Here is a 22,513-nt window from a genome sequence, read left to right on the forward strand (position 1 = left end):
TCAGTGCAGGAAACACAAGGCTGCAACTGGTTAGTTTTGGGAACAGGGAAACTGAAACTATACTGAGGACGTGTTTTCAGGAGACAAGGGATGGTGTATAGATGTAGGAAACACCTATATAAAATCCATAATGCTGAATGATAAGGATACTTACTTTCCAAATGCTAACTCTAACTCTTAAGTTACTTAACTCTAACTCTTAAGTACACTGAGAGGTAATTTAAGTGTACATTTATTAAACAACTTTTTATTGGCTGAGGGCTTTTTATCCTAACAATATGTGAAGGGAAAGCATCATTATCATTATCTTTGAGTGTAAAGCAGTCAAGAAACCTGAAGCTTACAGAGATTAAATAACTAGGCTGAAGCCATTTGACCACTAATGGAAGGAACTGGGCAACAACCCCTTAGAATGTTAGCTTTCTAAAACCACAGGCCTCTTTTGTTCCCTGAGGAATCCTAGTGCCAACAACATGCGTAGCACAGAGTAGGTGCTCAATAAATATTTTCTTAAACAACCCAGACTTCTAGTCCTATGTTTACAAAGCAGTCGAGTTCCAGGTAGTCAAAGAAATGATAAATTTTTGTATCTCCTCCCAGGATAAAGAATTGTCAAGATAGGCAAGTGGGCAGACATGCAGTTGGGGTAAATAACAAATTGACAGCAGTAAAAACAGTAAGGATGAATAGTTTCAAGATAGTGTTGCCTAGGTTTTACTCAAAATATTTTTTCTTGTACTAGTAGGAAAATGTTTTCCTTGTCATTAAAACAACAGCTAAGGCAACATATAGTTTATATATAGAACATCTGAGCCTTAAGGAATAACTTCTAGAAATTGTGTTTGTGTGTGTATATAACCACTTAGTCACACACACATTCTATAGAAAGTTAGGAACCTGTAAAACAAATTGTTATGTTGAAAGACACCTTTTATCCTCACTGTAGCATTTGCTGGTGGAAACTCTGTAATTACTGATAGGTTTTGGATGGTGAATGTTCCAGATTTTTTTCAAGGCTTGACAGCTGCCCTCTTGATATTTATGTGTTTCTTGCTAGGAGCCCAAGATTCACAACTCTGGACTTGTAATGAGGAAATGAATACAATACAAATAACATGAAAAGGACTATGAATTGGATTTCACCAGAGAGACAAATCACATATTCTGTGCTGCTTTAATTGGAAAACAGTTCTTTCATAGGGTTCCTTTCCCTTCAGCTGAGATAATTAAGACTGGGCTGACACTGGTGACCAGCTACTGATAATATATAGTCAGTTGCTAACAATGCACCAATCAGTAATCAAAATTTATATTTCCCAGGTTACCAGGGCATGGTTGAAGAGAAAGCAGTTTTGATAAGGCTAGGAGATGGTCTCCTAATGCGATATTCATGTGGCCTGTACTCCACAGCCTCTTGGTGGGTTAATTAGGTCTGCTTTATTTCAACCCTGTCATAAAAGACAGCATACCTATTATCCGTGTTTACATTAGAAATGCTTTGCCAGCCCCATGCTGGAAAAGAAGTTTTCTGCATGGCTCTCTATCATTTTTAATGGATTAAATTATATTTGTAAATGGGTTGGTATGAGAGTAGGTGGATACAAATAATTTCGGATATTTTTAAAACCACTCCATGCAGCTGGCATAAACATAAGTTTTTGGATCATGATTAATTACCCCTGGCTATGGCTGAGGCATTGAAATGGAAGGGATTATGGTTATAGTTTGAGTTATCCTTTGTGTTGGAATCAGGAGTTCCCAAACTGATCTGCTCACCTAAAATCACCCGAGGATGCACTAAAGTTTCCAAAGCCAGATGATAGCTGCAGGTCAATTAAGTCACTACCTCTGGATGTGGGGCACAGGCATTCTTAATTTCTGAAGCTCTCCTGGAAATTTTGATGTTCAGGCAAGTTTGGAAACCACTAGTTTATGCTCATTGTATTACATATTTTTGTATGTGGTTTGGGGCAGAGAAACATGTATGGTGGAATTAGAAGAGAACAGGCATGTTCTTCTGAATACCACTCACCTCTAGTGTGCAAGTTAGAGTTGAAAGTGGAATCAGAAACTACTCTCTCCCATCCCCATGAGAGACCTGAAATCCCAGGAGGGACATCAGGTGACCACTGGGTGACAGAGAAGCAACTAAAAAGTGCTTGCAGTGGACATAAGCCTCTACCTCCTTCTTAGCGTTTAGCTCAGTTTTTGTTGAATAGAGAAGTAAAAAGAAGAGGAAAGAGGAGATGGTCCCTTGCAGCTCAGCTCCCTGACCAAGGTGTTTGTAGGATGAAGATGTTCTTTGGGATCGAATCCCCCATAGTGGGCACCTCTCCACACTGCCCCCTTCGCTCTTTTATATTCTCGTTTCCCTGGGATACTCTAAGAAGACCATCCGTTGTTCACTAAACTTCTAAAACGCCTGAGGTCCTTTAGGTAGACTTCCAAAGCCAGATTTGCTGTTTCTTTGCCATAAGAGGTGAATGGGAAGAAAGGGCAGTCAAGTCAGACATTGTAGGGGCAGATGCCTACCCGGAAATAAACATGCAGGTAGAGAAAGGAAAAAAGTTTCCATACACAGATTGGAATCTCATTGTATTACATATTTTGTTTTTTTGTGGGGTTTTTTTGGTACTGGGGATCAAACTCGGGACCTTGCACTTGCAAGGCAGGTGGTGGAACCACTGAGCTAAATCCCTGGCTCCGTATTACATATTTTTGTATTTGGTTATGGGCAAAGCATCTCATAGAGGGAAAAAATAAATAACAAAGGGCATTTGCTTTGAGCTCATCTGATTATTTTTGTATTTGACTTCATTGCACCCTGCCTTTCTGAATTTGCTACATTTTTATTTGAAAGCTAATAAATTAGGCAGCAGTTCATAAGATACACAGGCAAGTTTATGGTGTCCATAAACTATCAGCCAGCATATATATCCATCAGCGTCACAAATAAACTAGAGTTATCATTACTGACACTGTAGAGCCCATAAACTTCCCTTACCTCACCCTGCATTCCAGGATATTACAATTGGTGAAGCATACTGACAAGGGACAGGATCTTAGGGAAAACTGTGGGAATTGGCAGGTATTAGGAGGCTTAAGTTCCAGGTTTGCCTCTGGAGACAAAGATTTTTTAAATTACCATTAATAATGAGTTTTGTTTTGTTTTTACAAAGAAACATATGCGTGGGAATTTTTCAGAAAAACATGAAAGAGTACTACATAGGAAGTGAGTACATTCCCACATCTGACCCTTCATCCCCCCTCCCAGAGATGCTGTTACTAGATACTGACATATTAGAACTGAAATACTGTAGACACAGCACTTTTTAAAAGTCATTCTTCACTTGCATTTCAATTTTCATTGACAACAATAGCACCTTTTACAATCACCATAGGACTTAATGCAATGAAAGGTAACAATACTCGAAGCCACTTGAATCAAAATCAGTACATACTTAATAAGTACCTTCAATGCACACATGTTGCCTAAACAAGCCATTTCTAATGAATATTTACACCCATATACTTCATTTTTCTCCCCTGGTGAATAACTAATCTAAATTTATGTTGCCTGTCTTTGTTTCAGAATACTTTTTCCAGAACAAAAATTATCTCTTTCTTTTCCACCCCTCTTTTAATTCTCAGCCTTTTGAGGAGGTTCTAACTTGAGATCTGTTTTAAGCCCAACATCTGGGTGGGTGGTACATCCTGGCTAGAATACTATCTCCCATACCTTCTCTAGATAGTTTGGCACAGGATCTGTTGTTGTTCCCCAAAGAAGTAAAATCCCCCCGAGTTGCATACAGAGAAGAGCTGCAGTGCACTCTCATCTGAGCATGCATGTGCTGAAGCATGAGAGATGCTTGCCTCAGAGTCAGCACCCCACCCATGTCTTGTCTGCAGAGGGAAGACACCCACTGGCTCATTGTGGGATTCTGGGCTGATGGAAGAGCAGAGCTCCAGAGCCCCTCAAACTCCAGCCAGCAACATCTGCATACCTTCTCTCCAGCTGGCTGGTCCAGCTGTTCTGGTGTCAGGAGAAAATTATGAGTCACTAGGAAGGGATTGGAGGCAAGAGTGAAGTTAAGTCATCACTTGGGATCTGTTTGTCATTGGCAATTGAGCTTTAGTAACAAGCCAGGGGCTGACATTCCTAGGAAGGCCACACACTCAGAGCCTAACTTCACATTCCAAACTTCAGGGCATCTGAACTCAGTATAGTGAAATGAGGTGGGGTTGTATGGATGCTGGATATCCCCACCCCAAAGACCTCTGATTAATGCATGATCCTAATTATATTATTGCCACCTCTCTCCTTGCAGATGTGTTTTGGCTGTAGTCCTGTATTCCATACAAAGTCAAGCTAGTAGGCTAAATAATGCTTGGCCAGAGCTGGAAGGCTTAGGTCTTTTGATTCCAGGCACAGTATTTCCTTAACAGAGCTGTGGGAGAGCAGCTGCCAGAAGAGTGTCCACAAAAGTCCACAACAGGATGCTGCTGGACCATCTGTGGCTTCCTGCCCTAACCAGGGCTCCCCCAGTACATAGAAGGAAGGATTTGTCGGAAGATCCAAGAACCATAGACCATTGGGCTCTCTGCCGGGACTTTTAAACATTGTCTAGTCGAGTTCCATGTCCTATGTCTGAGTTCCCTGGATGAAATTCCTTCCACCCTAGCACTCATCTGGCCCCTCAGTCCTCTTAGGTACTGAGGATGCTAGAAAATTCCTTCTTATTTTGAGCAGAAATCATCTCCTTAGGGATTTTACCCATTGTTCTTAGTTCTACCCTCACAATTATGTTTCAGGTTTCTCTTCAGATATCCTTGCATCTTTTTTTCCTTGTTTTAACACTTTCTCCTCCAGAAATTGTGGTAACTTTCATAATTCAATGAGTATTTGTAAAGAATTTACTGTGGCCAAGCTTTCTTCTAGGATGTGGAGATAGTGATTAACAAGACAAATTTGCCTATATGGAGTTTACATTCTAGTGAAGGGGAAGGACTAACAAATGCAAAGAAGAATGTAAATATGAAAGCATCAACTAAGGACAAATCCTTTGCAAAAATTAAAAATAAAAAGATGGAAACCAAAACAAACAAACAAAACATGGCGGAGAGTCAAAGAAGGCCTATCTGAGGGAGTGGCATTGTAGCTGAGTCCTGACTGCCAAATGAACTACATGTATGAAGACTGAGGTGAGACCCTGCTGCAGAGGGAGCATCAAGCCCACAAGGTGGGAATAAGAACCTGTGCCTTTAAAACTAGGAAAGAGGGAGTGGGGCAAAATGGGAAGTTGTGGAATGGATCATGACAGAATCAGTGCCCAGGATAATGGTTGAAATTTTGTTGTTAATGTAGTAAAAGGCAAAAGGTTTATACGGTCTGAAGAGAAACCAGAGAATTGTTGTTGATGTAGTGAGAAGCCACTGAAAGGTTTTATGCATGTGTGATGGTTGATTGCTTGTGTCAATTTGAGAAAGAGAAGCTCAACTAAATTGGCTCAGCAATTCCACACCCTAGGGTGTGGAAGACCCACCCTAGGGCAGCTTGTCACCTGGATAGTATAAAGGGAAAACAAAGAAGGATGGATCTGGTTCTGTTTCTTCAGAGGAGCTCCAGTCTTCATGTTCACCTTGGACATGATTGTCATCTCCTGGCTTCCAGGGAAGACTCTTCAGTTTCTGGCACAGATCCTTCAGCTTTCTGGCATTGACTCTTCAGCCTTCAATTGCACACCCATCTCAGCCTCCTGATTCAGACTCACAGGGGACACTGCAGTGAGCTCCAGACCTTCCAATGGGTCCTTCAGTCTCCAGTGTGCAAACAGACCCTCTGCACTCTTCGGTATCTGACTCTGTGGGTGGCCATTGTAAACCAATCTTGTAAATTCTTATATATTTGTATATCTTGTATTATATCTGTTTCTTTAGTAAACACTGACTAATACTGATTTTGCTACTGAGGGTGGGCCCGTTGTTATGACTGTACCAGACCATGTGGTTTAGGAGCCTTTGGAACTGGCTTGTGGGAAGGGGAAGAGTTAGGAAAGGTTTGGAGATGCTCGTTAAAAAAGTAGAGCTAGAATGCCTGAGGCAGTACTTGATGGGAGATTCTGATCAGTGCTCAGAAGACCAAAATGGTGACAGAAATGATGCTGATAAAGACCAGGCTCAGGAGGTTTCTGCTAGGAAGAATCCTTCATTGGCTATTGGACTCCAGACAATGTGTTATGGCTTGGCAGAAAGTTTGTCTTCATTTTGCTCATGTCTAGAAACTTTGCCTGGGACTGAAATTAAAGACAGTGGACTAATTAATCTTGCAAAAGAAATTTCAAGACTAATGTTGGGGCAGTGGCATTGCTACGGTTGGGGGCTTTTAGCCAGATTTATGTTGCGAATCAAGAGGAAAAAACCCAGCTGAATGGTCCAAAACAGTGTGAGTTTGGCCAGAAAGGACGCTCCAGTAAAGTTGCAGCCTGCAAAGATGGAACAGAGGAGAAATTGGTAGCTGAAAAGACTAGCAAGAAAAAGCCAAATATTTCAGAAGACAACAGAAAAGATGGCCTGAGAACATCACAAGAACCAACAGGACTCCATTTTTTTCAGCCTCAGAGCTGTAAAGGTGAAAGGCTTTGCTTTGAGAAGAGAGCCCCAGGGCACCATGTTCCAGAATGGTGACAGCCTAGGAAAGTTGTTCCTTGGGATTTGGTTCATAGGCACTTGAGCCCTATAGCCAAGAGAGAAGGAAGCCTGGCTATTCCTGTAGCTGGTGGTATCATCACCCTGGCATCATCCATGTGGTGCTGGTTTTAGGTGCATAGAGAATGCAAGAGCTGTGATGTCAGGAAGGCTTCCACCCAGATTTGAGAAGAAGGCTGGGAGGCCAGGCAGTGTGCCCCTGAGAGGGCAGCATGTGAAACTGTGAGTATGAAATGAAGGCAGTGGAGAACTCAGGAGTTTGGAGAAGTCAGGAGTGTGGTTCATCTGAGAAAAACTGCAAGGAGAGAGCAGATCCTGCCCAAGAGAGAAGCCAGAGAGGAACTACCATTCAAGAGAGGATCCACTACCACCAGAAGTGCCACTGGGGCAGAGCCACCCAAACCCTTTGGAGTTCACATTGTGTCACAGATTGTCTCAGATGCTGGACATGAAATGACAGGACAATGTTTGCTCTGGTGGATTTTGGACTTGCTTTGGTCCATTCCTTTGTATCTCCCTCTTTGTACCTTTTGGAATGGTAACATCTATCTTGTGCCATTGAATATTGGAAGTGTTTGACTTTTCATTTGTACAGGGGCTCCCAGCTAAGAGTTTACCTAAATCTCCAAGACTTTTGATTTACACTTTTCAGCAATGCTGACACTGTTAGGACTTTGGCAACTCTTGGAGATAGATTAAATGCCTTTTGCATAAAGGGATGTGCATGAGTCTTTGGGGGATTAGGGACGTAATGTTATAGCTTGTGTCCAGTTGTCCCTCCAAAGCCTCATGCAGTCATAGATGGGGCTTTTTCAGAGGTGGCTGAATCTAGAGTGTGTGACTGATTCATGGTGCAATGCTAGGATTGAGGGTGCTAGGGTTAAGGGTGAGTGGTTACTAAATCAGTCCACTGGTTTGGTACCACCCTAATCTTGGTAGCCTACATAGAATATAAGGGACAGAAAGAGACTTATCTTGTCCCTATCTTGCTTGCTTTGCTACCTTCTTCCCACCATGAACTGTTTTTCCTCTACGCTATCTGTCTGCCATGCTACCCTGCCTTGGAGCCAGCCACTCATAGACTGAAACCTCTACAAACTGTGAGCCAAATAAATCTTTCCTCTAATTTTGGATGTGAAGTATTTTGTCTCAGCAACAAAAGAAAAGTAACTAAGACAGCAGGGGAGAACACTATGATCCATGTGTTTAAAAGATGATCAGCTGCTGGGTGGAGATTAAATTGAAGGAGAGTTAAATGAAGAAGAGTAGATTGCTACTGCAGTATCCAGAGAGAATTGAGGCTGAGTTAGGTTAAAATGATTATAGGTAGAATGTAGGGAAGTGGAAGAAAATCAATCCCCATAACTCTTGCAGTAGAGTTGTGAGAACTGTAGCTGCTTATGTTACCTTCCATAGCAGTCTGCAGGGTCTCTTAAGAGCAGAGCCCATGGACTCCATGTCCTCCACTGTCTCATTGTGGTGCTTTCCCTGCACAGAGGACAAACTCAGGAATTTCTGAAGTGAACAGACAAGTGAACAATAAAGTGAGAGTAAACCATGAGCAAAGCCAGTTTCTGTGTTTTATTGAATATTGAAAGTAACATCTTTTTTCAGTGCCTACATACTTGTACAGTATTTTCTCACATCTCATGTTCTTTCTGGTAACTCCCAAAACACTAAAGAGTAATCCACAAGGTACAAAAACAGTGTTCCTTTCGAATAAAATTGCTTTCAAAAAATGGAAATATTATCGATAAGAACTCTCATTGACTTTCAGATGTCCTTCTGGTATAAAGAAGGAAAGGCATCCTTGTGCCAGTGCTTTCAGATGGTGGAACAGTGCCCCAGCAAGATGTTGATCTTCCTCAAGCTCCACACAGCACTTTGCTCTCTCCTCATTGAAGATTCTGGAGGATGCTCAGCCTTTCTTTCATGCCTTAGTGCTGCTAGAAAGAGCTGATGAAATAGATATGTGAGGAACACATCTGTCTATTCTTGTGTGACACTTCAGAATGACCCCCCCCCAGACACACACACACACACACACACACTCTTTGGAAAGATAAAGACTGTTAACTCAACAGGAAGAATATTGCTATTTGAGAAGACAGTTTTTCTGCCTTAGTCTTTTAGTTATTCAAAGTGAATCCAGAGAACCTCCTTTTTGAGGAGATGTTTATGCATTATTCCCCTCTCCATGTGGTCCATAACTGTGTCTTTTCCATCCGACTGCTCAGGCCCTTGAATCCTTAATGGAAAAGCCTAGATAGCCTAGGTAGACTTCTGCTTCCTAATAAACAGGGGATCAGTACCTGTCAGAGCTTTTTATTCATTTTTTCTGCCTCCATTTCCTCTCAAAGAAAGGTGGGCTTAGAACCCCAGGGATCTTGGTGCCTTGCAGCTCCTCTGCCAGCTGGCCATGCATCTCATACTCATTTTCTCAGATTTATCACTTCTCTTTTATCTGACCATCAGCACTTTAATTTAGTTTCTGTCTGTCATACTCAAGCTTATTGAATGATTTCACTTTTCCTTCTGATTCTGCTCTCTCTGACAGAGATTATAATTACAGTGATTGTCTCCTGTGCTATTAATTATAGGAATTGTGGGGTTTTTTTAATTTAAGGGTTAAATGGTGATATCCATGTGCTATCTTCCTTCCAGATCATTTAGACTGCCATAATTAACCATGTTTCCAGGTTATTTTGATGTTAACCATTTGCCTTGATTTTATGTCAGAGTTAAAATTGATTACTTTTGCATGTGATGCCCAATGTCCACTCTGTGAGAAAGGAGAGAGTCAGTGAATTGGAGGAGCATCTCAGAGTGGAAGGGCAGTGAGCAGGTGTTCCATTCCCACCTATTGTCTGCTGAAATATTCTGGAAATTCAAATTTTTCCTTCTATTTGTTAGTCCCTCAACTTCTGGTGTTACCAAAAGAAAATTGAAGGTGTTTGAAAATTAAAGCCAAAACGTGTAACCAAACAGAGGGCAGCTGCTGACTGTTGACAGTTGCCTCTCAGATACTACCATTGAAAAAGGCCATTGCTAGTTTGTTCCCTGAGGGAGAGGAAGATTACAGTGTGCTGACATGTGGACGTTACCTTGGAAAAACCACCACCAAGTGCACAGAAAAAGCCTGTGAAGTCTACCCATTGGACAGAGCAAGCTGAATCACTTATCAGCTCTCCGATGGGAGAGAGAAGGAAGCTCATCCAGGAAGGAGTGGCTGAGCCCCATGAGGCAGGCACTTCTTTTGCTAGATGTCACTGCTTGCACACAGGAGGCTTTGAGATCCCCTCTACCAAGATTGTACCCACTCTCTGAGCATCACTCTTTTGTGGAAGCCTTTTCTGAGGCCCTTGGAGAGAGCAGAGCTGCCTGGGACTTTGTCATTATTAGAATGGAACAGAAGTAGCTAAGAGTAGGTAACTAGCAACTCCTGATCTCTGAATTACTCCCCCTCCCCCACTCCGGGAATCGAACTCAGGACCTTAGGCTTGCAAGGCAGGTGCGGTGCCACTGAGCTACAACCCCGGCCCTCTCTGAATTACTCTTGCAAGGATAATGTTACATTTTAAAAACTAAATGGTATCAGATTAATTTTTTAATCCTCTAAGGATTTCACAACACACTGTGGGATAATTAGCCCCCAGGCTTAGCCAAACTAATGTTGGGAACTTTGCTCTTTCACTTTTTCTTTTTGTCTTGTTTTTAATCTCTTCAGGAACAAAAACACACAGTCTCTGTCTCTGTCTCAGCCTCTCTCTCTCTCTGTCTCTGTCTCTCTTATCCTTGAAGCAGATATGTTTCAGAATTTTAAACTTTTAGATCTTAGAAAAATGACACAACCTCATTGGTATCAACAGCAATACCTAGTAATCAAATCTATTAACAGTTTTACAGTAAAATGTATAAAATATGAACTCTAATGGGAATAAAGACTATAAGTGGCTTCATGCCAGTTCATAAATTTTGTTACCATTTGAGTAGGGGAAACTGGGTCTCTGGCTTTGCCATTGCAAATAAAGGATTGTGCACCTGTGCTTCCAAACCACTTACTGCACACTGATCCAGAAACACAGGACAAAGCCAAATTGTTTTCCTTTCCTCTTAAGGAGACTCAGATTTAAAGACAACTAACACCTAAATTACCCCTCCTAATGCTGCTCCCTTCTGAGTACTGCACTCACATTCCAAGGAGCAGGACTGTAAATCCCATTGTCTTGACCCTTCAGTCACCTGTGCAAAAAAGCAAGCATTAAGCGGTAGAGATATTTAAGCAAACCCGTAATTTCCTGGAACCTATTTTCATTGGCCTTAAGGAAACATATTTTCAGGATGTTTGAAAATAATTATTAATTTTGAAGGTAGGATTTCACATTAAAAACAAATGAAAATCTTAGGGGGTCATATCATTAGATTTGATTTTAACTCCGGCAGCTTATGAATACTGCTCTCTCCATCCTAATTCAAATAGGGAACTGCCTTTGGAAAATGCCTAGGTTATTTTGCTGTAAGCAAATCAAGCCAACCTCGTTAGTCACTTTATAATGTAAAGAACACAAACACAGATGATTAAGATGGCACTGGTTTCAGAAAAACTCAGCAATAGGTCTAAATATGTGCGTTTGCAACTTTCACCCAGCTCATTGGGACTTAAAAAAATAAATGAAATAAATTTCTTAACAAATGTGGAGAAATTATGAAAATTCAGGAAATAATGCTTCCATCTCATTTCTATTCAGGATGTGTCTAGACACACAGACATATAGAGAATCCACCATGCGCATAGACTTTAATCATGATAATGCTCTATTCCAAAGCAGATCCAGAAATGGTATCATGTCTCCTTTTGTAAAATCAGAAGCTATTAGTCAATTATAAACTCTATTTTTGGCTCCTGGGATGGAAGGAAAGAAAGCATTCAAGCTTGTGGAGAGAGGCAGGAAAGGCAATGGGAGATGGCACATGCTCAGCCCTCCCAGAGGAGCCAATTCAGGCAGAGAAATGGTTTTCACTCTTTTTTTCTTTTTGTTTTTGTTTCACAAAACAAAAGTTCACACATAAGGAAACAATAAAGACTTATTCAAAATTCACATCGCCTCTGATTGATACTGTGTTGGTATCTGGGGCTGACATTCACAGCTCCGGTGAGGAGAGACCTGCAGCTTGTTTTTCTGTGTCTGAGCCATGCTTGGAGTTAATGTCCACTCTGAAACCTGGAGAAGAGCACATCCGCACCACGAGAGAGCTTGAGCAACTCTAGCAAAGCGAGGAGCTTAGCATGAAGGTGGGGAGGTTTTGTTTTCTCCTAACAGTGCTGAGAGAAGACAGAAGAGAAATGATTAGAGTCATCCTGGCAAAGAACAGTGATTGCTTTATTCTAGTTCAAATCCCTTCAGGATTTTAACAAAGGTTTCTGGAAAACTCCTGTCACTGAATATCTCCAGTGTACTCCTTTAAAGCCACCCAGCAGATATCTTTCTGAAGGGCTAGGAAGAAGTACCTTGGACCTAGATGTCTTATTTTTGCTCTCTGCTTCATGGAGGGGAGGAGGCTGGGGGAATGAACCTGGGGTCTTCACCCTGAGCTACATTCCCAGCTTGTTTTTTGTTTCTTTTTTGTTTTGTTTTGTTTTTCTTTTTTGAGGCACCGTCTCACAAATCACTAAGTTGCCCAGGCTGGGCTCGAACTTGTGACCTTCCTGTCACAGCCTCCCAGAGTTCTGGGATAAAATCACAACTACAGAAAATTAATAGTAATGTGAAAATGATGCCCATGCTCAGCACCTCCAACAAATACGTTTGTACCAGAGCTCCCCCACCCCTTTCCGTCTTCTGTCTTAACCTTAGAAGAAAAAAATGTCTCAGCAGACACAATCTTTATTCTGTTATAATACCTTAAACAAAACTTTAGTGAAATGAAAAAAAAATACATCCATTACTTTAAACAAATGTTTGAAATCCCTTCAGCAAAGAATGAAATAGTCCAATTTGAGCGTCTGGAAATTCAATCAGCATAGTGTTATCTGTTTTAACTGCCTGCTGCCTTGACCTGGTCCTTTGATCTGAACAGTCTTATTTCCAGCCTGCCCTTCTGCAGGAAGTGATCAAGCCACTTTCCAAAGTGCTCTCTAGCTGAAGCCTTTGCCCATCTTGCTACCCTGCGTACCCTGCAACATTTTCAACCCCCAAGTAGTACTCTCAAAGATTCTTGTTGCTTATGTGTTCTGTGTGGGGGCAGTGAGCGGAAGCTGCCAGCCCTCCCCTGTTTCCAGTACGGTCCTCCTCGGTGGACGGATGGTTCCATCCTTCTCTGTATGCCCCTCTCAGCACAGAGCCTGGCTCCCAGCAGAAAACAGGGAGTCAGGGAGATGGAAATCAGGCAATAGAAATAATGGGCATCAGGCAGCGAGCCAAAGAGAAATGAATGAATTTTGGCTCCCTTTCTGAAAGCAGCAGCAGTAGGGAAAGCACTCTGTGGAGGAGTTGTGTGTCCTCCACTGCTGCTCAGCTCTGCCCCTTTTGAGCAGCGCTACATTTGGCAATTGACCTCTCTTCTTCTGGCCTCAGTTTTCTCAGTAAAATAAAAGGAGGATTTGTTTCTGGAGCTGAAACAGATGTTTCAGTCCAGCAATATTATAAAAAGTTTCAAAATAAGGCAATGGCAGAAGGCCGGGGCGTGTTGCAGATAAACATGGTTGGGACTGTTGGTGATTTCTCAGATCAAGATAACTGAGTCCTAATGCGCCATTAAATTGGATCTGAACTATTCAAGCAAAGTACATTAAATGTGTTGGCTCAGGGGTGTGTCTTTGGGTGGGAGTAAGAAAACTGTCATAGCAACGAATTGACATGAAAGGGATTGGCCTTCGCCCCTCTAAAGATTACAGATATATAACCTACGTTTACTTCTCTAAATTTTTTTTTCTAGAAGTACTTCTGAATTCACCACTGTTTTTCTGCTCCTTGCTGACAGTGGTTTCAGATCTAAAATGGAAATCTATTATACACAGTCGATATTTATTATTAGCCTCCATTGAATGCTATCATCATTCTCCAAAATGTGTTGAAGTTGGGTCTGTGGCATTTCCTTTTCTTCCGATATAGGTGCTTTTGTCTCTGTTAATGGCTTAGAAGAGGAGGAGAGAAAGACCAGATGGTTTATTAAGAGGCTGGAGCTATTTTTCGCATTTTTGTGAAGCTTGTGAAGCTTGTGAAGCTTCTTAATGCAAATGCCACTGGATAAGGGGCTTTCATAGTCCCCGAAGACTGCACACAGGGGAGGCTTCAGCCAGGATCAGTGGGCCCAGGCGGTTTCCAGGTCCATTTGGGAGACATCTGACCCTGTTCTGTGTCCTACAGACAGCACCCTTCCTTCATGCTGCAGTCCTTGAAACAGAGGTGTCCAGGTCACTGAGAGACACGTGCTATTTAGACACTCTTTGGTGCTTTAAATTTTCCTCTGATACAAGAATAATCAGCAGTTTTGATCTCTGTTAGACAGGTCTCCGGCACTCAGCGAGCTGGCTTCTCAGCACAAACACCTGCCTTCCCAGTTCTCTCCGGGCAGAGGTTCCTCACTCTGACTTGAGAGGTGTCCAATCTGTTTATCTCAGCAGCCCCCAAAGCAGGCAGTCTGGTTCTTACCCTTAACAATGGACACGGTTCTCTATGATGTATTGACTTTAAAACACCACTACCGAGGGAGTCTGCAAGCAGGCAAGTGGTGCCAGTTAACACAGTGGTGTCATAAGATAATCAATTCCTCCTAAAACTGCAGTTGAGAAGCATTTGCATCTTTCTGTCACCCTAAGCCTGCAATCACTGGCTCATAAAGTAGAATGAGCCTTTGCACGCCTACATGTTTGGAAGCAACTGTGTACTCCTTTTATAGATTTTTATTACTGAAGCCATTAGGGACTTTTCAGCCTCTCTGTCCACGTAAGCATAGATGTATCAACCTATATTAAGATATTATCTTAAGTGCAGTTTCCATTTAGGCCAGCATATCTATCTCTCTCCCCTCCCCCTCTCTTTCTCTCTCTCTCCCCCTTCTGGTCCCTTTCTTTGATGTCCTGGGAAAAACAAAATCTTTCTCATCACATAGACTTGGGTTTGAGTCCTGGCTTTCCCTTTTCAGTACTGTGCTCTAATTTTTGTTTGTTTTGTTTTGCCAAAGTGCTATAAATATTTACTGTGTGCTGCTTAAACATGTTATTTAACCTCTCCGAGCCTCAGTTTCCCTCTGGGTACAATGGAGATGTTAGGCTTGTCTCTCTGGGTTGTTGTGATATTTAAATATCATGCACATGTACTGTACACACAGAATGTGCTCAGTAGACCTCTACATCTATCTCATCCTTTCTGTTTTCTATATCATTATTTTCCTTCGCACTAGTGTGAGTGACATGATTTATATTTTTAAAACCCACAGCAGTATGAGTGTGATTCCTGAAACAGCCACTCTTGCCTCCCCGAATCCACTCCGAGATAGGAAGCTTAGTGTTCAGACAGGAGGGAGAGGGGGGAATTTCTACTGAATCAAGTAGGACACCAGGAGCTAATCTCCGTCCTGCATGAGAATTTGTTAAAGGAATCCAAGAAAAGTATTAAAAAGCATTAATCATTAAACATTCATTAAGGGCTAGGCACAATCGGTTTCTGAGGACCTAGAGCTGGGAAAGTGAGCTCAAGAGCTTAAGCATCTTGTGAAAGGTCCTGGGGGTAGTGGGCAGAGGGCTTCTGTGATTCAGATCTAGGATGTCCCCAAAGTTTCAGAGGCAAGGCCTTCAGCAGGTGTTTGTGTCATGGGGGTGCTACATTCACCAATGGGTTAACTCACTAATGAGTTATAGCTATGTAACTCCTAGCTATATGTGTCATTAGGTGTAGGGGCATAGGTGGAAGAGGTGGGTAACTGAGGACATGACCTAGAAGGGTCTCTCTCCTTCCCGGGCTCCTTCCTTCTCTCTCTGCTTCCTGTCCAGTACGATGTGAGCAGCTTCTCTCTGCCAGACTCTTCTACCATGCCATTTCTTCCTTAGAGCCAGCCAACTGTGAACTGAATCTTCTAAAAATCACGAGCCAAAGTGAGCCTCTCCTCCTTAAACTGTGGGTCTCGGGTACTGTGTCTCAGTGACAGGGGAGTGACTGAGGTGCCCTTGCTTGATCCTCTGCCCTTCCTGCTCTTCCAGATCATTAGCAACAGTTTGATTTTACTCCCGAGCTTTATAACTTATTTCTGGTCAAAATTTCAGAGATTCACACTGAAAGGAAAAGATGATGAGGTCAGAGAGGCGAAGAATAAAAATGAAAATGTTGTTTGTAGTGTAAAATCCAGCCAAATTCTGAATCTGGTGAAATGGTGACAGCAGCACCCTCTCTAGTGGTTGGAGCTTTCTGAGACCTACTCGGGGCCCTGCAGTTGAGGAGAGGCAGCGGCATGCTGGGGCATCTTTGGCCCAGTGGATGAGCTTTGCACAGCTCGGCATGCTGTGGCTGTTGCAGCCCACAGTTGTTTGCTGAAGACTTGACTCACCTCCTATTTGCCTCACACAGTACCACCCATAGACACCCTGACCTCCCTAGTTTCCAAACCACATGCTGTTTGGGGACAATAAGGAGAGAGTGGAGGAAACAATGAGCCCTGGTCCCCATTCATTTTAGAACAAACACTAGCACCGTTGCACGGAATTTTTTTCTCCCTGATTTTGGTCATAAGCTTCTAGGTGGCCTGACACAACCAGAGCCTGAGTAATTAGCCTGTTGACACAGAGCAAAGAGGGAAGATGTGGGGGCTCCCATGCCCAACTCACCTCAGCTTGGGTACCCTACTCCTCCTGCATCAGCCTCCTACCTCCAATGGTGTCGCTGGCCTTGGAAGAGTTTGATAGTGGAGGGGCTGACTCGGGGTCGTGCCTTGTATGGTTACTCTCACACACACGCACACCCTTCTTCACTAGGGTAAGAATCATCTCAAATAGTGCAATCTCAGAGTCTGGACAAGTTTTATAGGCCATTATGCTGAATGTCCTTTCATTTTACAGGTAAGAGAACGGGGAGCAAGCAAGGTTGACTGGGCTAGGGTCACAGCATTATGCCTTTCATTTTCTTAATGACAGTGTGAATTATTGATTATGTTGAAAACTTCCTATGATGTCAGGAGAAAATGTGCTTTTTAAAAGAATTACTGAAACATGGTCGTAAATAACTTTCCCCATGAAAAAAAGAGACTACCACAATCATTTCCTCCTTATTTTAAGGCCAATCTTAATGCTTCCAGGTATATTATTTTTTCACATTACCACTTATTATTAAAATATTCACTAGGTGCCAATGTTCTAGAAGGTGCTGTTGTATCAAATTTAAGTTGTATTCGTACAGTCAGGTGTATTACTGCAAGTGCAAGTGCATTACTGCATCGCCGGCTGCAGCTGGAAATGTAGACAGGACATGGAGTGGCCCAACTGGGTCTTTTTTAAAAAGCAGTTTCCATTTATTTTTGTGTTTATGTGTTGGGTCTCATGGGGTCCATTTGCTAAGGCCAACACACAGCACCTTGCAGAGGATGGTAAACATAAGCAGAGTATCTCATGCCACAGCAGTGATGTCCTTAACTTGGGTGGTGTGGAGCTTGTTTTCAGAGAAAGCCTTCAGGGGTCGAGCAGGGGAGGGTGATGGGTGAAGAAGGCTTCCTAAGAAAAGGGGAAGTGGCGTGGATTTTTCCAACTGAGGAGGGTCAGCCCCTCCACTTTGGGCAGCCACCCCTCAGCCCCAGAGTGTTGCCGTGTGGCATCACAGGCCAGCCAAGCCAGATCCCTGATTAATTTTTTTTTTTTTTGAGAAGGCAGAAATCTAGAATTGTATGCTAAATCTATTTTATCTATATGTTGCTAATTTAGTTTTTTTCTATGAGACAACTTTGGATAAGTACTGTACTACCAGTTTGTGAACCCACTGTAATTTTTCAGGGGGTAATTGGGCAGAAGATTTGACCTAGTGGTACTTTGACTGTATTGGCTTATCATGGCTTTTCAATCCTCCTGGCTTTATGAAATGAACTTGATTGATTAGAACTAAGATGTGGCAATTGCTGTCCTCATTCTCTGACTTCACAGTCATCTCCAGTTCCACTGGTGTCCCCTTTGCTTCACATTTTGCCAACACAGCAACCTAGATGATGAAGGCATGGGAAGTGTGTGTGTGTGTGTGTGTGTGTGTGTGTGTGTATGGAAACTCCTATCATTGAAAATATATCACTTTAAAACACGATATCAGGATGAATTCCTCCGCGAGATTTTCAGACAGACCTCCTAGTAGCCCCCTTTGTTTGGTCTTCAATCTGGAATACCTGACGGCCAATTTCCTGGCCAGTTAGCACTCTGCATGGTTCACTTGGCTCATGGCAGCCAGTAGTCATAACACCATTTGTGCATCACCGTTTTAATTATTTGATTTGGTCTTAAAAACTGTCATGAAAAATTACAGTAAAAAAATTTTTTGTCTGAGTTCAGAGTGTGTAGAAAGTCAACACAAATTAATTTTAGATGAACTGAAATAGACCTAATAAATTCACAAAACAGATGCCTATTAAAATTAAGAATGTTCTTCAGCTGGGGCAGAGTAGATTTATAACTTCATAGGAATGGTGCATTTTACAAAGGTGAGTTCTTTTCAGGCTAAGAATAGTGACAGGCTGAGACAATTAGATGGAAAATTCAAGCATAATAAGCTTACTTTTGAAGTAAATGTTTTTATTTAGAGTTCTCAAATTGACAGTCCTCTCATCTCGTTTTCTGGGTAGTTGCTGAAGCCTGTGTCCTAGTTGGTCTATCTAAGCAAGTCATAGGCAAGGAAATTGACAGATGCTTGCAGATAGTTATAGATATGCTATGTGAGGGTAGCACTTTCTAAAGTTTGAAAAGTTACTTAAACAGCATCTTAATTTGCAGCAACTCAGCTAACTCAAGATTTTAAAACTCAGTGGAAAGTTTTAGTTTTTCTCCTGGGCTGGTTCAAGTCTGTGTTGCTGGGATGTTACGTGGGAGACCCAGTCCATGTTCTGTGAGATGGGAAATGACAGTGTAATTGAACTGGGATTCCTCCAAAAAGCAATCATTTCAATAAAAAAAATATACAAGGTTTAGGGCCCAAAGTTGAGTAGGAAGGGAATAATACATCAAAACTTCAGCTTTAAAGAAAACTTTAAAGTTTGTGTGGACTGGCCAAGATTAACCAGTTCTGCCAGCAGACTTTCACGCATATAATGTACATGGTAACTACCTGATGATGTGATGATAGAAGAACACATAAAACAGCTATTTTTCATGGCAGAGAGGCCTCTTGTAAACCTGGAAATACTTAAATGATGTATCCTAGCCATGATCCTGGCTATATATATGGAAGAACTAAAAGAAGCCATTGAATTGCATAATAGACATCTTCTGTATGCATTGCTTTTCCTGCCAGCTTCAGGAGTTAAGAATTTTGCATTCAGCACATACAATCTACAAAAAGAATTAAAATTGGGGGAATATAATAATGTAGCAGAGTTCTGTCTTGTTAACTTGGAGAACACCTGTGCAAAGATGAATGCAATTGTGGAAGAGTGCTCATCTGTCATAAGAAAAGTTAATCTTCAAAAGTATGCTATACATGTATTTCCCAAGACTTCTGAAGGAATGAGTATCAACCTTTCCCATTTCCTTTTTTCCTCATCATGTGCTGCAAACGCTAAGGCAATATGCTTCTGTGCAATGCTGTAATTCTGCTCTTGAGCCCTTGATAAGTGTTGCAGTTTCTTCCGCTTCCCCATATGCTCCCTCACCTAAAATGTAACAGCTGAGGGGTGTCTTATGTTTTACCTACTCTTGCTATTGCTTTCTCCCCTTTGATGTTATGTTGAACAGGAGTCGTGAGAAACAAATATGGCCCCACAGAAGCTTCTTTCCCTTTTGTTCACACTCTCTAGACTAGAAAGAACTGGCAAATAGATAAATAAATAGACTTGCTTTTAACTCACCTATAAATACATGTTTGTGTCTCTCAGTAATGGGCCGCCCTTGTGAACAAAGAATCATTTGAATTTAATTTTAATCTGTACATCAGAGATGCAGATATGGAATTCTTTAGGCTTTTCTCTCAACCTCTCTCCCTCTTTGATTTTCAAGATAAAACAAATTAATTAATGTGCACTTTTCAGTTGAAGAAATGATTAAGACCCAGCTGTGTCTGTGAAATTATAAGTTATGACACAACACTTGGGACTTATTAATGCTTTTTTTGGCATGAAGAAAAGAGACATAGGTATCTAATATTAAATGGTGCTCCAGAAAGTGTAAAATAGCAGTTTGTTTGCCAAATTAACTTTCAAAGACATCTAGGTTACTAAGTTTGACGTTTCTACACGCAACTCTTAAATGATTGATGAACTTCTATAACATACCTTTGTTCAGAAAAGACATTCTTTGGCAGTCTACTTTAAAGAGCACTAGCCTGGAAGGATGAAAACATACCGCATTTTACATTCATTTCCCAGGTAGATCAACACTTGAAAAGTGCCTGAGAATTATGTGATGTTTACTGTATTACATGTCTTATTTCCCTGTATCCAGCAGTTCCACATGGGATTTTTATTCCTAAGATTTAGGAGAATTTTTCTACACAGAAAGAGCATCCTTAAGAAAATACAGATGTGTAGAACCACACATCTGGCATTTTATTTACTACTCTTCCAGTGTAGGGTAATATTTCAGACTAAAATATATAGATATGATTTTTAAAAATCTGCAGTACTCTATCAGGATGTGGTTTCAGATTCTCCTTAAAGTATTCTTCACAATATCTGAGAGCATCTAACTATTGCTTTTTAAACATAGATTGTGTGATTTTTGTCTATGTCTAAGCTCACTGTAGAATTACATGAAGTAGGATGAAAAGATATCAATGAAGGGATTCAACAAGTGATAAAAATGAGCAAATGGGATTGTGCGTGTGTGTGTCAGCACAAACAAGAGAGCTGGTGTGTAATGTCTAGAAAATACTGTTGAAGTCAGTATGACAATCTTCTTTTATGAAAAAAGCTGGAAATCTAGATTATTATCAGAGATCTCCTAATTTTTCTTTTTTTCTTTTTTTTTTTTTGGTACCAGAGATCAAACTCAGGACCTTGCACTTGCAAGGCAGGCGCCATGCAACTGAGAGCTAAATCCCCAGCCCTCTCCTAATTTTTCAATATCAGCAACTACTTCAAATTACTCAAAGACCTTGGGCTAGCCACAGAAAACATGTTTGGGACAAAGCACCTTTGATTTCTAAAAACTTGCTGTGAAGAAAGAGATTTAACTGAAACAGAAAATGATGTTTGCCAGTTATCCACATTTTTGGGGATGCAGAATTGCCTAATCGTGAAATAGGGGCCTACGGATGGCTCAAAGGAATGGAGCCACTGTGTTTGGGAGAAGCTCTGCAAAAGGTCTCAGATCCAGGGGAAAGAGGGTACAGTGGGCTCTTCGTACCATCAAGATCTTTGTGTAAGACACAGTGATTAGTGAATTCACAACGGACAAGGTGTGAAGCAGAAGTCTTTTTGTCTTGGGTCATCTTCAAGACCATTTCATTTTATGAAATTGAATAAAGCTGACTTGCAAAAGAAAAATATCTGTCTTTGCTTTTTGGCAGGGTGAAGTAGAGAAATAAAGTCTCCCCGCTGAACTACTATGAGGTCAGAAGCCTTGCTGCTATATTTCACACTGCTGCATTTTGCTGGGGCTGGTTTCCCAGAAGATTCTGAGCCAATCAGTATTTCGCATGGCAACTGTAAGTACCACAAATTCACTCACTGTCTCCTTTTGCAGACATTTCAGCCTAGATCAATGGAGCAAAACATAAAAATTAGGGCCGGGGATTTAGCTCAGTGGTTTTGCCGCCTGCTGCGCAACCGCAAGGACCTGAGTTCGATCCCCGGTACCAAAAAAAAAAAAAACAGAAATATTAAACAGAAAAGTAGATGTCATTTTAAATGGCTAAAGTAAATAATCTAAGTCTAGTCAAAATGGTATGATGACAGTTATGTAACTCCATCATTTATTTTGGGGACAGATGTGAGCCCCTGAAATGTCCCTCAGTAACCCTGATGAAGTCTCAGTGACTGACTATCGAGAGGCCATGCCTATACCTTAAAACTAGCTGTGTGGAAGAATATTACTACCACTTCAGTGTTCGTGTTATTACACATTTTCATCTATAGTCAATATATGGGCATCATTACAAGATATGAAAAGAAAATAATGACTGGATTAGGGTACTTTAGAAAAAAATAACTTTAAAATTTAGAAGTTGTATCATTGTTAGTCTTGGATAAAAAGTGATTTTGAATCTACAGAGGACCTATTTTAACTGTTTGTAACATTTTTTGGTATCCATTTTATTGCCTGGGTAGACAGTGCCATTATTGAAAATTCAGTCCTCTTCTCCGAAGAGGAAAGTTCCACCTGTGTGTTGGATAGAACATCCAATTTACTATTTTTTCTTATTCTCCCAAAGGCTATTTTATCTCAGTAAATGTGAAAACAAACATTTTCCCAAATACCCATTTTCCCGGTAGTTATCCCAACATACTGAATGAACCATACAAAGAATGTATATCATTAACATTGGATACTAATCGATCCGTCAATGCCCAGCTCTCAGCTGGACTCCATGAGTTGAAAAAGAAGATAATTTCAGATAAAATTGAGGTGACAAGACTGATACATAAAGCACTTAGGGAACAAAAGGCCCAAAGGGTATGATTAAAGACCAAA

General features: G+C 41.3%; 1 protein-coding gene across 4 annotated transcripts in view; it reads left to right on the plus strand.

Moving 5' to 3' along the window:
* Sema6a (semaphorin 6A) overlaps positions 1–22,513 on the plus strand; it is a 128,169-nt gene that overhangs the window by 46,980 nt on the left and 58,676 nt on the right. For all 4 annotated transcript variants that reach the window (XM_087194683.1, XM_004836164.3, XM_004836165.3 and 1 more), the window contains exon 2: positions 21,390–21,527. In XM_087194683.1, the coding sequence (XP_087050809.1) occupies positions 21,428–21,527 (100 nt within the window). In that variant the 5' untranslated portion in view covers positions 21,390–21,427. The remainder of the gene's footprint in view (positions 1–21,389; positions 21,528–22,513) is intronic.

Source organism: Heterocephalus glaber, unplaced genomic scaffold (assembly GCF_053883595.1).
Source record: "Heterocephalus glaber isolate CG9 unplaced genomic scaffold, H.glaber_assembly_v1.0 deba00001606, whole genome shotgun sequence".
In the NCBI taxonomy this organism is placed as follows: Eukaryota; Metazoa; Chordata; class Mammalia; order Rodentia; family Bathyergidae; genus Heterocephalus; species Heterocephalus glaber.